The 14,502-nt window shown below is 53.5% G+C and overlaps 1 protein-coding gene across 9 annotated transcripts in view; it reads left to right on the top strand.

Moving 5' to 3' along the window:
- Window positions 1–14,502, top strand: part of NOL4L (nucleolar protein 4 like) — a 142,565-nt gene that overhangs the window by 48,397 nt on the left and 79,666 nt on the right. The window contains exons 1-3 of one of the 9 annotated variants that reach the window (XM_063803299.1): window positions 1,197–1,282; window positions 1,775–2,002; window positions 9,616–9,771. In XM_063803299.1, coding sequence (XP_063659369.1) covers window positions 9,700–9,771 — 72 coding nt within the window. In that variant the 5' untranslated portion in view covers window positions 1,197–1,282; window positions 1,775–2,002; window positions 9,616–9,699. Of the gene's footprint in view, window positions 1–98; window positions 438–577; window positions 857–1,129; window positions 2,083–8,785; window positions 9,478–9,615; window positions 9,772–14,502 lie in introns of those variants that run through there. The other 8 variants (XM_016937685.4, XM_016937684.4, XM_016937680.4 and 5 more) reach the window with 8 other exon arrangements.

Here is a 14,502-nt window from a genome sequence, read left to right as displayed (position 1 = left end):
ATCGCTTCAGCTCTTCTGTGCCTTCGCTTCCTCACCCTGGGGCAACAGATCTCTCGTTGCTGTTGCGAAAGTGAAACGAGGCCGTGAGTGCTTGGCACACAGTAGGTGCACCGCGACGCCAGCCACCAGTGTGACTGTTTTGTCTCCCAGGACGGTTAGGAGGCCCCGGAGCCACAGCAGATGTGGATGTGGACGCGGTGGGAGGCGCAGTATCTTGGTTGTTAAATGGGCACGGGGATGGGGGGTTCAAGTCTGCGTGACCCTGGGCAAATGGCCACACCCCGCTGCGCCTTGGGCGGGGAGCAGCAGAGGCACTGACCGCGGAGGGTCTGTGAGGATTACGGGAGATCAGGCTTGGCACGGCTCCTGGCACATAGCGGGCGCTCCCTGAAGGAGAGCTGGCAAGATCGAATGGTACCGCCCTGCACAAAGGACAGGTGGGCAGCGTCCCGGGGGGCGGGGCAGGGCAGGTGCGCCGGGAGCCGGTTGGCGGGGCCGGAAGGGGGACGCGAGGCCGGCGGGCGCGCGCGCAGCAGGTGCGCGTGGGGTGGGCGGGGCCCGCGCGAGCGCGGTCTCCAGGTGAGCGGGCGCGCGCCTAGAGGCTGGAGACTGGGGGAGGCCAGCCGCCCTGGCCCGCCGCCGCCGAGCGTCCCTGTGTCTTTAACGCCACCGTTCCTGCGTGTCCCCCCCCCGCCCCGTTAGTGTGCCCCCCCCCACTCCCAGCCGGGCTGCAGCCGCGGAGCCGTCCCCCCTGCACTGACAGCTGGTATCTAATTACTGTGTGAGAATGGAAAGTCAGGCTGTCCCAGCTCCGGGGAGAGGGGATTAACGTCTCCTGCAGAATACACTTCCTCTGGTGGGTTGCCATGGTTACTCTCATTACCTGCCTGCCCGCGAGGAGCCCGCGCGAGCCGCTCCAGCAGGCCCTCCGAACCCAGCCCGGCGCGCGCGCGCGCGCCTTCCCGCCCCTCCCCGCCGGGGCGCACGCGCCTGCGCCGTGAAGAGAGCGCGGCCGCCTCGCCCCCGCCCCTGCCCCCCGCCCGAGCAGCTGTCAGCGGCGCGCGCGGCCAGCTCGGCCCCAGCGCGCGCTGTCAACAGTCATTAGCGCGGCCCCCTCCCCTCCCCCTCCAGCCCCACCTCTTCCCCCGGCCCTGGGTGGGGCCCGCACCTGGGGCTCTCCGCTCGTTAGCGCGCCCAGGCAGCCTCCTCGGCCCGAGAGGGACCCGCCCGCGGGGCCTGGCTGGCTCAGGGCTACCTCCTTCCGCCTAGGACCCCCTCTTCGGTGACTCCCGATTCCCTGTCCTAGGCTGCGGTGCCCCGGGAGGCGGGTCGCCAGAGTAGCAGACAGAGCTCTTTAATAGGTGTCTTCTAGGGCGGGTGCTGTTTGTGCATCATTTGGGTTTCCACACACTTCCTATGAGGTGGCGAAAGCCATTATGCCTATGGTGTCACCTCACACAGGGGGAAACTGAGGCCCAGGCAGGACAGCCCCTTGCCTGGGGTGGGGGCTGGGTTGTCCTTAGGCCTGTGACTTCACCTCTAGAGCACCCTCCTGTGGACCCTCTCCCTGCCCCCGCCAGGCCAGAGTCCTGCAGCCAGGCCCAGACCCTGTCCTGTCCGTCCGGGGATGCTGGACAGTACTCCTCCCTCCAGCCCTCACAAGTCATTGTTATTCGGATCTGCATTTCCCCAGCCCCTCTCCTTCTAACTGGGGGGCACTGTGGCCCACTGTGCCCCTTTCTCTTCCCATTCCTTCCCCCTACACCCATTCCAGACATCCCAGAGTTAACAAAACCCAAAAGAAAGAGAAAAAAGACTCAGAGCTGCTTGGAGGAGATGGCATCCTCAAATGTAGCGCCGTTGTTTGAGGGGCTGGTCCCAGGCACCTTTCTCTGTGGCCTGGGGTGTGCGTTTTGGTCCCCAGCGTGATTTGAAAGAAGATGGAGGTTCAGCGAAGCAGAAAGGAGGTCTTGGAATATGTGAGGCCTGTTCCAGATGGCAGGTGCGACTCGGTGGTGGCGGTGGCGGCGGCGGCTACGCGCTAACAGTTGGAGATTGTGCACAAGGGTGGAGAAGAGGCAGGTGCTATATTGAGTCCTCAGCGCCTTGTTTATGTATTTATTTATTTATGGGGAGAGTGTGGTCCCATCCCTCTGCCCCATCCAGGCCTACGAAGCTCAATGGAAATTTGGGTCCTAAAATTCTGGGGTAAATTCCTATTTTGGAGGGTTTTTTTTTTTTTTTCAATTTCCAGTCCCCAGTAGGTAGTATTCAGAACCGAGAGAAATTAAAATACTGCCTTTGTCCCAGTGAAGCAATACCCTCCCTTCAATCACCTGATTGCCCTTTACAAATTATGACAGCTTCTCTTGGGGATGCTGAAGAGAGGGTTTCTGGGTGTTTGGGTGACGGTCTTCATTCTGGTTTTCTTTTCTTTTTGTTCTCTTAGTTTAGTGTGGTTTTCAATTTCCTCTCCACCTCCTCCTTCCTTTCCCTCTGGGGCCCCTTTGCAGGAGACTGACTCCTCCCCCTTGCTTCTTTTTTCAGCCCCACCAGGAGCTGAAATGAGACTTTACAGGAATCCCCCTAGAAGCTTCCAAAACTCCAGTTCTGGCTGACTTTTTTTTTTTTTTTTTTTTTTTGAGATGGGGTCACACTGTGTCACCCAGGCTGGAGTTTAGTGGTACGGTCATGACTCACTGCAGCCTACACCTCCCCAGGCTCAAGTGATCCTCCCACCTCAGCTTCCTGAGTACCTGGGACTACAGTCGAATGCCACCACGCCCAGCTAGGTTTTTTGCATTTTCTGTAGAGACCTCCTGGCGGCGGGGGGTGGGGGGAGGGGGGGTCACCGTATTGCCCGGGCTGGTCTTGAACTCCTGAGCTCAAGCGATCCTCCCACCTCTGTCTCCCGAAGTGCTGGGATTAGAGGTGTGAGCCATTGCACCCAGCCCTGACTGAATTTATTAAGGCTGGGTTTTGGGGACAGGAGGAATGGCATGATTGCAGAAGTTGGGAAGAGCATGCTAGTAATTAATATGCAGGGTAAATTTGTCTGTGATCTCAGCCACTTTGATGGCCTGGATGGGATGGAGCGGCATCCTCACATTTGCCTGTGCAATCAGCCCCCTGAAGTCCTGGGCTCCCTCCCACGTGGTAGCCAAAGATTTGCTTCCTTTGGGGTGGGCTCTACTGGCTGACTTTCTCCTCCAATAGCAATCTCGTTGATTTTTATTCCTTGTCAAGAGCTGGATCTGAAATGCACCCGAAGGCCTATCCTAAGGCCTTTCTCTGTGGTTTCTTCTTCTACCATCGGAGAAACCCAGTTGAGAAATGTCTCCGCTATTTAGCCGCATCCTCTCAACCATGGCCTCGTCGTTGCTGGAAGGCACACTCTACTAACATAGTGATGGTGGCACACTAAATGGCACCCTGGTGGCCTAAAACTGTGATCCCACCTTGATAAGTATGTAACTTATTACCAGCAAGTGACTTCGAAGTTCTAATGGAGATGACAGAACTGCAATCCATTAGCAACTGGACCTCACTTCACTATCAAGGGCAGGGGTCCATTTAATTGGCTCATGTGGGGAGACAGGCAAGATTCAGTCCGATTCAGGAGCTCCCTGAGGTCGCCCCGGCAGGAGCCTGTCTAATGGCCTGGTAAGACATGCCGATCCCCCTCTTAGGTCTGCAGCCTGGGAATTAGCATGCTGAGCATTCAGATCCATCTGAGGAAACCGAGGAAGCCAGAAAGGACCTGCCAAGGGATGCCCTGCTTAAGTATTAATTAACTGTGCCAGGGAGGACTTAAAAATCTGATGTCAGGATGCAGGGCGTTCCTGCTCTTTCTATCCATAATCCACATTAAGTCTCTGGGCAGATGTGTTGAATTTATACTAATGTTGCCCAATAAGATTCTTTTGTTCTCACCATTAGGAAAATTGGCCTTCATTGGAAATGAGAATATTAATATATTAGGCCAGGAAGCACAGAGCATGTCTATATTTAATGAGCCAATGCCTGTTTTCCTACAGTTACCTCCCTGGCTCAATCATGGAGACATTCTAATCAGCAGTTCTCAAAATCTGTCTTGCATCAGAATCATCTGGGGGGGCCTGTTAAAACCCCCAGCACATCAGATTTGGTAGGTTTAAGGTGGAACCTGAAAATGTGCATTTCTAACAAGTTCCCAGGTGATGCCAATGCTGCTGGTCTAAGGACCATTGCTGTAATATTTTGAAATATCAGATGTATTTAAGTAGACATTTGGTGATTTTGTCAATGACTTGCCACCTAGCTTTTCATTTAGAACCCAAATGGGCTGGTGTTAAGGGAGCTGGTGATGTCCAAGAATGTAGCTCCATAAATGTGTAGGGTTTTTTTGTTTCTGTTTTTGTTTTAGAGATGGGTCTTGCTGTGTTGCCCAGGCTAGACTCAAACCCCTGGGCTCAAGTGGTCTTCCCATCTCAGCATCCTGAGTAGCTGAGACTACAGGCATGCGCCACCATGCCCAGCTTCTCCATAAATTTTTAAAACTATTGCCATGTCTGATTCTGTTGGCCTGGCTCTGGCAGGCTGTTTGGGGGTTGGATGGTTCGAAAGGATGGTGTGTGTTACCATGGCAATGTTCTTCTCCATGCAGGAAGGCCCCAGAGGTTGATCCTACACAAGTGACTGTGTGTTTTTCATGGTTCTTCCCATGGGGTGATACAGGGTTCCATTCCATTACTCCTGCTAGGTGTTTCCAGGAAGCTGGGATAGGCAGGAGACTCCAAGTCCCTTCTTGATCCAGCCTATAGATGAAGTGAACTTCCTTTGTCAATTCACTGTCCAGTTTGCTTAGGGCAATGGATTAGATGAAGCTAATTTGGGTACCAGGCAGAAGGGGGATGGCAGGGGCTTCCCAAGTCTACAGGGAAGGTGCTTTCTGCTTCCTTTATTAGCAGCTCTTCCCTTGCAGCACTGTCTGGATCCTTAGCTAGGGAAGGCCTGCCTCCCCTGCAGCATTTAGCATGAAGGTTATTACCTCCATGGATGCAAGGGATAGCAGAGATGTCTGTGGCACGTGACTACTGTCGGATCCCTTTGTTGCTGTCTTCTCAGGGTTCTCCTTGAAGGCCACGTAGACATCCTGGCATTCTTCCCCTAGGGTGTAGCACACATGGAATCCAGGTGGCCCTAGCTCACCAGAGGACAGTTCAAGGTATGGCTCTGCAGCCCTTGTGTGGTTTGAGTTCTGGTCGCTCCAGGCCCTCTCCTTTCCTATGTAAATCTTTGCTGTAGAGATAGGTGGATTACAGAACCCAAATTTGAACATTAAGGGAGAAAGTGATCAATTTTTAAAGAAGGAACTAACTGAAAACTGCTTCCCTGAATAATTTTGCTGGGATTAATTTTATGGTCACATTGGACCAGGTGCAAAGCTGTTGTTTACCAGAGTCAACCTAAGAGGGCAGGTGGGAGGCTGGGAAGAGACAGGCCACACGGGACAGTATGTTTTGCTTTTTTATCTGGGTTGGTCAATTACACTTTGACTTTTGGAAAGCTTATTCCAAGTTTGTGGGAGCCTTAGCATATTATTTAGGAATTAAATAAGACTGTGCATCTCTTCTGATGGTGGGTGTTACTGAGGGGGACGCATTTTGTCATGGGTCCCCTCTGGACGCGTCAGAGGGACCAGAGATAAGAGGAGATTCCTAAACACAAAATGTCCAGACTCAGAGGGGTCCAAGGGAAGAGATGAACATTAACCAAGTCTGTATGTGCTGGATGCCTGACATACATTCTTGATCCTTGGAACATCCAACTAGCACTTTTTAGGCCCATTTTATAGGTGCGGAAACTGACTTTCAAGAGGTATAGAAATAGGCCGGGCACAGTGGCTCACACATGTAATCCCAGCACTTTGGGAGGCTGAGGTGGATGGATCACCTGAGGTCAGGAGTTTCAGATCAGCCTGGCCAACATGGTGAAACGCCATCTCTCCTAAAAATACAAAAATTAGCCAGGCGTGGTGGTGGGCGCCTTTAATCCCAGTTACTTGGGAGGCCGAGGCAGGAGAATCATTTGAACCCAGGAGCCAGAGGTTGCAGTGAGCACTCCAGCCTGATGACAGAGTGAGACTGTGTTTCAAAAAAAAGAAAAAAAAAAAAGGTATAGAAATAAAGTAACCCACCTAAGGCCCCCACAAGCTGGTTAGGGGGAAATTTCCATCTCACCTACATAAAATATTGTCTCCTCATCAGATTGCTTTCCTTCTCATTCCTTCCCACAAAATTTTATCTCCTTCCTTTTCCAGAAATATCTGTGTTCTGGTCTGAAACAATTTTGAACAGGGAGGTCTATTGGCCTTTAAGCAGCTAAGCCTCTAGAGCTATGGCTCTGGATTCAGGTGATCCAAATGTGGCTGACTTCACTCTATACTTAAAAATGGTAAAGATGGTACATTCTGCATGGGTATTTTACCTGAATTTAAAAATTCAGTGGAACTACCCCCATGATATCCTTTTTAAAAACTGTTTTTTAAATTAAAGTTTATCAGACATACAGAAATACACAGATTATAAATGTTAAGGTTTTTGTTTTTGTTTTTTTTTGAGACGGAGTTTCACTCTTGTTGCCCAGGCTAGAGTGCAATGGCGTGATCTCAGCTCACTGCAACCTCTGTCTCCTGGATTCAAGCGATTCTCCTGCCTCAGCCTCCTGAGTAGCTGGGATTACAGGCATGCACCACCACACCCAGCTAATTTTGTATTTTTAGTAGAGACGGGGTTTCTCCATGTTGGTCAGGCTGGTCTCAAACTCCCGACCTCAGGTGATCCGGCTGCCTGGGCCTCCCAAAGTGTTGGGATTACAGTCATGAGCCACCATTCCCGGCCAAATGTTAAGATTTAATGACTTAATAAATTGAACACACTTCTATAACTACTGCCCAGATCAACAAATAGAAACCCAGCTATATTCATTTTTTTTTTTTTTTTTTTTTGAGATGGAATCTCGCTCTGTTGCCCAGGCTGGAGTGCGGTGGCGCGATCTCGGCTCACTGCAAGCTCTGCCTCCCGGGTTCACACCATTCTCCTGCCTCAGCCTCCCGAGTAGCCGGGACTACAGGCTCCCGCCACCATGCCCGGCTAATTTTTTGTATTTTTAGTAGAGACAGGGTTTCACCATGTTAGCCAGGATGGTCTCGATCTCCTGACCTCATGATCCACCCGCCTTGGCCTCCCAAAGTGCTGGGATTACAGGCGTGAGCCACTGCGCCCAGCCAAAACCAGCTATATTCATTCTTAAGGTTCATTTTGTTTATTTTCACCAATGTGAACCTCTGGTTAGAAGCGTATTATAACTGTACATCCCAAATCCATATTTTTGCTGAGTAAAAAATTTTTTAAAAGTCTAACTGACCTATCATAATATTTGTCCCATCCCAACCCTGTCATGGCAGTATATGAAGAGCCCTGTAATGCTGGGCATTTACGGGTCAATAGTGAAGAAGTTAGTCATTGATCAGCCCGTACAGATGGCCTGAGATGTCGGAGGGGGTGGGATACTCCCCAAAAGAGGTAAAATTGATTCCTGAGAGAGGTTAACAGCAGAAAAGTCATGGAACTTTACAGCTCATCTCATAAATGAAGCTCGGGGAGGTTGAAGGGTTTGCCCATAATCTCACAGCGAGGAAGCCGGACCAGCAAGTGGCTTCTCCTGTACACACATAGAGAGAGAGATATGTGCTATCTGAGACGTCCCACTGAAATGGGTTCTGACCAGGAAGGAAGCCACTGGCAAGAGGGCCTTGTTGGGGCCAGTGAGGTCACCTCCCAGGGTTACCACTTAGGGACACTGCCCGCTAGCTGTGGGGCTCGGGACCCCACATCCCAGATGCCCTTTGCCCCCCATCTGCTCTCTGCTCTTGAATGGGCTGCTGGTGAAGAGACACTGCTGTTCGGCCATCATGGTGTGTCGAGAAAGCTACTGGGTGAAACCAAGACCTGTCTGTGCCAGAACGTGTTGTGAGCGAGCGTCACCTCCCAGTGTGGCCTGTATTCTACTTGGACTACAGAGTCCAAGGTCTGAAGCCATCTGTGCCATCCACCAGCCACTGTACCTCAGGCAGGTCCTGACCCTAACAACCTCCGAGGGTTGCCCCGGTGTTCGGCTCTCTCATACCTGGGGGAAACATGGTGAACTGCAAAGCACTTCTTAATAACAATATCTAGCAATCCCTGTACTCCAGGCTCAGTGCCAAGTGCTGCACACACAACTCAGTTCTTCATGGGAAAGGGGCTTCTGTTATCCCCATTTTACAGATAAAGGGCCTGAAGCTCGAAGCACAGTAAGTGCTCGGGGTCACAGGGCCACTTCCATGATGGGGCCGTATTCAAACCAGGGCAGAGTGTGTCCAAGTGACCCTGCCCAGCTGCCACTTATGACCACTCAGTCATTCAGTCATTATTTACTGACTACCTACTATGTGTCAGGCACTGTTGTAAGTGCTGGAGAGAGCTGAGAAGGAGCAGGCGAAGCCCACATCCTCTTGTTGCTGACATCCTTGAGTTGGGGTCCTTTGGGGAATAATTCTCTTGGAGATGTGTCTTTTGGGCACTTTTAGAGAAAAGCCTGCTTCCTTTCCCCTCAAATTCCCTCCATATGGCTTGCTCTTGATCTTCAAAGCCCCCTAACGTCCCCACAGACTCCCCTGAAGGAGCTGGTGGCTGACAGCCTAGTGTCTCTGGGTCTGTGTGTCTCCCTTGTGGGGACTGCCTGCACGGAGCAGTTCCCCAGCAGTCTGTTCCCTTCTGGGCTCTGGCCTCACCCCCAGCCTCCTGCCCTGTGGTTTCCCTGCAGCCCCCTTTCCTGCTGGAGGGGAGGGCAGGCGTCAGCCCCACAGCTGTTTGCTATTGAAGGACCCGTCTTGCTCTTGGCACACCTTGTCGGGCCAGCTGACACCACTCAGCCAGCCTGATAAGAGGCTCGGGGCCCACGGCCGCCCCGTTCACACGGCCCTACCACCTCCTCGTGGCCTCGTGCCTGTTATTCTGTACATCTCCACACACAAAGGGCCCGGGTGCCGTTGCTGGCGCTCAGCTGCTGGAGTGGGGAGGGCAGGCAGCCGCGAAAAGCTTTTCAGAAAGGCCAGGGCGGAGGCAGGAGTCACCCAGGTGATCGGAGCTGTTCCCCCGGGACCCCAGCCCAGGCCCACAGTGAAAGGTTACTGCTAATTGGCGAGCTCCTGATGGGGCCGCATCTATTTAGCACTCCCCCCTCCCCAGAGACTTCCAGGATGGTCTTGGCACAGCGTGTGATTCAAGAGCTCCCCGCCCGAGTCTGGCACAATCTGTCTGAAATTGTGAACATGGAGCCTCTTGGTTTTTTAATTTGTATTTTCGTTGTCGCCGTTCTCTGCCCATTGTTGCTGGTAGATTTCATAGCTGCAGCCACCCTGACTCTGGCGTCCCCCTCCAGGGAGCCCCCTCGGTAGGCTCCCTCCCCTCCCCACCCCAAGACCCACTGTCGGAGGCATTGCCCGTCCTGACCCCTTGCCCCGGCCTCAGGGCCCAGTTCTCACCCCGCCATCATTCCTGACACTAACACAGCTTGTCCACCCTGTCGCAGGGGGCAGATGGCCTGTCGGAGCCAGAGGGCATCTCTCTGAAGCGGGTCGCTGTGGTGGAAGATTTCTTTGACATCATCTACTCGATGCATGTGGAGAGCTCAGCGGAGCCAGGCAAAGCCCCCAAGCACGCTGGGCAGAAGAAAACCTACCGAGCGGTGAGATTTCTGTCTCTTTGCCTCCACTGGCAGCCCCAGGCCTTGGCAGGAGGCCACGGGCTCCGCACATGTTGGGCTTGGGGGGTGGGGCAGGGAGCTGAGGCGTGATGAAACGGCCTTTGGGGATCTAGGGGGGCACAGGGCAAGGGCACGGCAGCCAGAGATGGCTCACAGGGCGAGGGGAGGGAATCTGTGGTCTGAGCACAAAGGAAAAGCAGGTTGAAGGGGGTGAGAGGGAGGGAAGGAGAGGGATGAGGGCAGGAGGCGCCCTCCTCTTCCCCGTTTCTGCTTCACTCGCTCCCACCCGACACCACCCCCAGCCCCTTGCAGCCTGTTCTGGGGCTGGGGTGCTGGGGACAGATAATAATCAGAGGAGCAAATGCCTTCATGGCATGGCATTTACTGCATGCCAGGCCTGTCCTGAGCTCTTCCTATGTGTGAGCTCATCCTGTGAAGTCAGGACTGGGAGTTCCCCAGGGGAAGTCGAAGGACCTGCTCCCCACCCTCCAGGAGATCACAATTGGATTTGGGGTGGGGAGGCTGAGAGCAAAAACAAGATACATGAGAAGCAGAAATGTCTCCAAGGCTCGCTTTGAGAGAGCAAGAACCCAGGCTCAGGGGCATTTAGCAAAGGCACCGCCAGACGCAGATGAGCCCGGGGGACTGTGTGGAGAAGGTGACACCTGTACTGGCATTCTATGCTTTGGGGAGGCATAAGGGCAAAAAAGGCAACCTAGGGGCAGGAAGTATCACAAATGCCAGGGAGGTGGAAATAGATGGGACTGGCCAGACCAGAGGCCCCTCCTCACCCTGCAGAGGGGCCTGCCTGTGTTCTGATCCATCTCCTGCTGACCCACATGTGGGCCTATCCACAGCTCATACATAGCTCTGAACCATTTGTCCAGTGCCCAGGGAAGCCAGTAAAGCCAAGCCCTTCATGCTCATTCAAGCCTTGATGCAGTCCTGTGACCGAGGCACTGAGGACCCATTTCACAGTTAAGGAAACTGGGACCCAGAGAATTGGGTCACTTGTCCAAGGTCAGACGGCAGCTGAGTTGCAGTCAGCCAGTGTCCTCCATGCCGACTTTCTCTGGAGCTTCTAGAGATATGCCCTTCTGTGGCTGGGCTTCCCCACCCAAGGCAGATGTGAAACTTCCCACCCCAAGTTCTTTGTATAAATAGCTTTGGACTACCGTGGAGGTGGCTGTAAAGTCTATAATTTCCCCTTATGGCCCATCTTTTTTTTTTTTTTTTTTTTTTAATGCAACCATCCGGTTAGTCCTTGTCCTCAGAAAATGGCTTTTGCCCTAAATGGATTTTAAGGATGGACCCATGTGCCAAGAGCCTCAGAGAGGCAAGGTGTCTGCCCAGGAAGGCAGGAGATGGTGATGGTCTCCCCGCCCCTCCTGCTTCTCGGTCTGTGTGCTTTGGGAAGTGACTTGTGGGAAGGGAGTTCTGAGGGTATTTCCACCAGAGGATCATAGAAGAAGGAAGAGGCACCCAGGCTGGGGCCCACATGGGCCCCTTGGCACTGACAAGACCACATTTTCTCAGCAGTAAATTTACCATTGTGGGTGGGGCATGGTGGTTGACACCTATAATCCCAGCGCTTTGGAAGGTTGAGATGGGAGGATTGTTTGAGGCTGGAAGTTCAAGACCAACCTGGGCACCATAGCAAGACCCCTTCTCTTAAAAAAAAAATTGGGGCCAGGTGTGGTGGCTCATGCTTGTAATCCCAGCACTTTGGGAGGCCGAGACAGGCAGATCACTTGAAGCCAGGAGTGTGAGACCAGCCTGGCCAACATGGCAAAACCCTACCTCTATTAAAAATACAAAAATTAGCTGGGCATGGTGGCACATGCCTATAATCCCAGCTACTCGGGAGGCTGAGGCATGAGAATCACTTGAGCCCAGGAAACAGAGGTTGCAGTGAGCTGGGATCATGCCACTGCACTTCAGCCAGGGTGACAGAGTGAGACTTTGTCTCCAAAAATAAAAATAAAAAATATATTAAAAAATTCAGGCCTAGTGGTGTGTGCCTGTAGTCCTAGCTGATTGGGAGGCTGAGGCAGGAGGATTGCTTGAGGCTGCAGTGAGCTATGATTGTACTACTGCACTCCAGCCTGGGTGACAGAGCAAGACCCTGTCTCAAAAAAAAATAAAATAAATAAAATTCACCATTGTGCTGAGCAGTCAGCATGTGCTCTACACCAGCACTTCCTACACATGTATGAAGGTTGCATGCATGAAGCAGGTGCTGTTGTTACCTCCATTTTAAGATGAGAAAACTGAGACTCAGAGAAACACATAACCTGCCTGAGGTCAGTCAGCTGACATTCAGAGCCAGGCCACCCACCCCAGAGCCTGTGCCCTGACCACCACACATCCTGCCTCTCTGCAACCCTCCTGTGGTCAGCTAGTAAGCCCTATGACTTGCTGTTGTCCAGGCGGATGGGCTGGAGCCAGCTGGATCATGTGGTTTCCCTGGCCCCTTCGGTGTCCAGCATCAAGCCTCGCCCACAGGCACTCTTTGGGCGGTTTAGGAAGGCAGGGGTCTGCGGCCTCCATGCTGTGGGGAGGGCAGGGCTGAGCTGGTTCTGCCAGCACTTGCATCCCTGGGCCAAGCGGACATCCAGCCCTTTGCTCTGCACTTCCTGGCTTCTCGTCCATATGCCTGCCGCGTGCCCCACTTCCCGCTGCCCAGCCTGGAGCTGGCACATGACTGGCACTGAGCCAGCTGAGCTGCACACAGAGCTGGAATTTCAGCAGCAGGGCCAAGGCTGAGCTGAGCAGGCCAGGGCCCTCCTGCAGTGGGTGTGAGGCCGAAGGGGCTGGCACACCTCCCTCCTCCCCTACGTGCCTCCTCTCCTTTTCCCCTTCTCCTCCCCATCTGTCACCCTTCTCATGCCACCCTTTTCCTTTTTTGGGGGCAGGGGGTGGTGCCTGGATGCCTTTGTGCCCCTCTTCATCTGCTCCCATTTTCCTCGACCCATATCTAGCTCTTCAGCCCCACTCTGCAGACACGAGGCCCCCACCCATCCATGCCTGTGGAAGGAGCCCCCAAGGAAACCCCTGCTGATAGCTGCAGAGGGGCACAGCCTGGCATCACAGGGTACGCATCAAGCTCCTGGCTGAGGACTTTTTGGATCTATCTCTGTGTTTTGCCAACGCTGAATCCTCAGACTGCCTGACAGTCTCTAGGGCACAGGGCCCCTCTGGATTTTTCCAGGCCTAGGGTACTATAGGAGTTAGGACTGGCAGGGCAGTGGCAGACTTTTTCAGTGCACTAAATGAGGCGCGTTTTTTGGTAGGGAAAAGAGCTTTCTGGCATCTACTGCTGTCCACCCGTGGATCAGATAGGGCAGGCAATGAGCTTTCTGAAACTGGAGGTATTCGAGCTGGAGTTAGATGGCCATGTGCAATGGATAATGCAGGGATTCCCATTTCGAGTAGGAAGTCCCTGTCTCACTTAGCTTCTCAGTGTGACCTGAGGTGCAGAGGATCTCGGAGGTCTCTCCAGCACCAGGGTTTGAGGAAGGCTCCAGCTGGTTCTACAGAGTTTCCTGAACTCACACAGAGGGCTAGTCCTTTTTCCAAGGGGCCTTCCTGCTTTTCTGATTTCTGCACCCTTCTGGGTTGGAACAAGCCCTTTTGCTTCCTTTTTCCCTCCCAGGGTGCTAGTAGGTCAGATCGGGTTCCACAGTCCGGATCTAGCTGCCCAGGCCACTTTGGAGTTGGGGCCAGATGTGGTCAGCAGCTGCTCCAGGCCCACCACGTGCTAATCCACCCGCAGGGCAGGAGGAGGATCTTGTAAAGTGGTGCAAATCCCCCCAATTGGCCTCATCTGTCTTTGTTGGCCTCTGAGTTGGGGAGTGAAATGGGGCCTTGCAAGTCAGCGACTCTGCAAATAGCTCCTGCTCTCTCTGCCAGTGAAGTCCCTGTTTTTTACCACCAGGAAAAATGTGAAAGGCAGATTCACATACGGGACTCAGTGTCCAGGCAGGAGGCCCGGGGAGCAAGGCAGCAGGCAGCCCAGGGCAGCGGAGGGCAGTTGGGCAGGGACAAGGGTCCTGGAACTTCCCCTCCTTAGACACAGCAGCTCTGTCTTTATCTGTTTCATGTTTTGGGCTTCAGTGTATGAGTCTATTTCTAGAACAGGGTCTGCAGCTTAAATCTAAAACCATCTGAAAACCACCATCCTATTAACTAGAGCATCTGCTAGGATTGTCCTCCTGGTTTCGACTCATTCTGTGGTCCTGTGGCCTTGGGCATTCATGCACTCAATCAGAAATGGAGGTCCCATTTCTGGTCCCAGGCAAGCCAGGAAGATGAATCAGAAGATGCCTGCTGAAGGTTGCAGGGGGAGAGTTTGTCATCCTCTATACGGGTCCCTACGGCAGTGCAGAGCTGGGCTGGACTCTGCGCTTTATTGACTCCCCAGGGAGCTCTAAGCCAGGCTTGCAGACAATCCAGCCTTGTGGGGCAGGGCTTCCCTCCCTGGCCCTCAGGCAGTTCCAAGGACTTCTCACCTGTCAGCCTTCTATCCTCCCCTTCCACCCATCAGTGGGACCCAGGGCCAGAAGGTGTGTGCTCAGCACTCCCCTCCCTGTGGCATGCCAGCCAGCCTTTGCACACTGCTGGGGTCCCTGCCAAGGCCAGGATAAATGTGGCCACCACTCTACCCCTGGAGAGGGAGCCATTCCTGTTCCCTCAGCAGGCCAGGCAGCAAGA

Source organism: Pan troglodytes, chromosome 21, assembly GCF_028858775.2.
Source record: "Pan troglodytes isolate AG18354 chromosome 21, NHGRI_mPanTro3-v2.0_pri, whole genome shotgun sequence".
NCBI lineage: Eukaryota > Metazoa > Chordata > Mammalia > Primates > Hominidae > Pan > Pan troglodytes.
The sequence above is the reverse complement of the archived record's forward strand: the minus strand, read 5'-3'. Positions and strand labels throughout refer to the sequence as shown.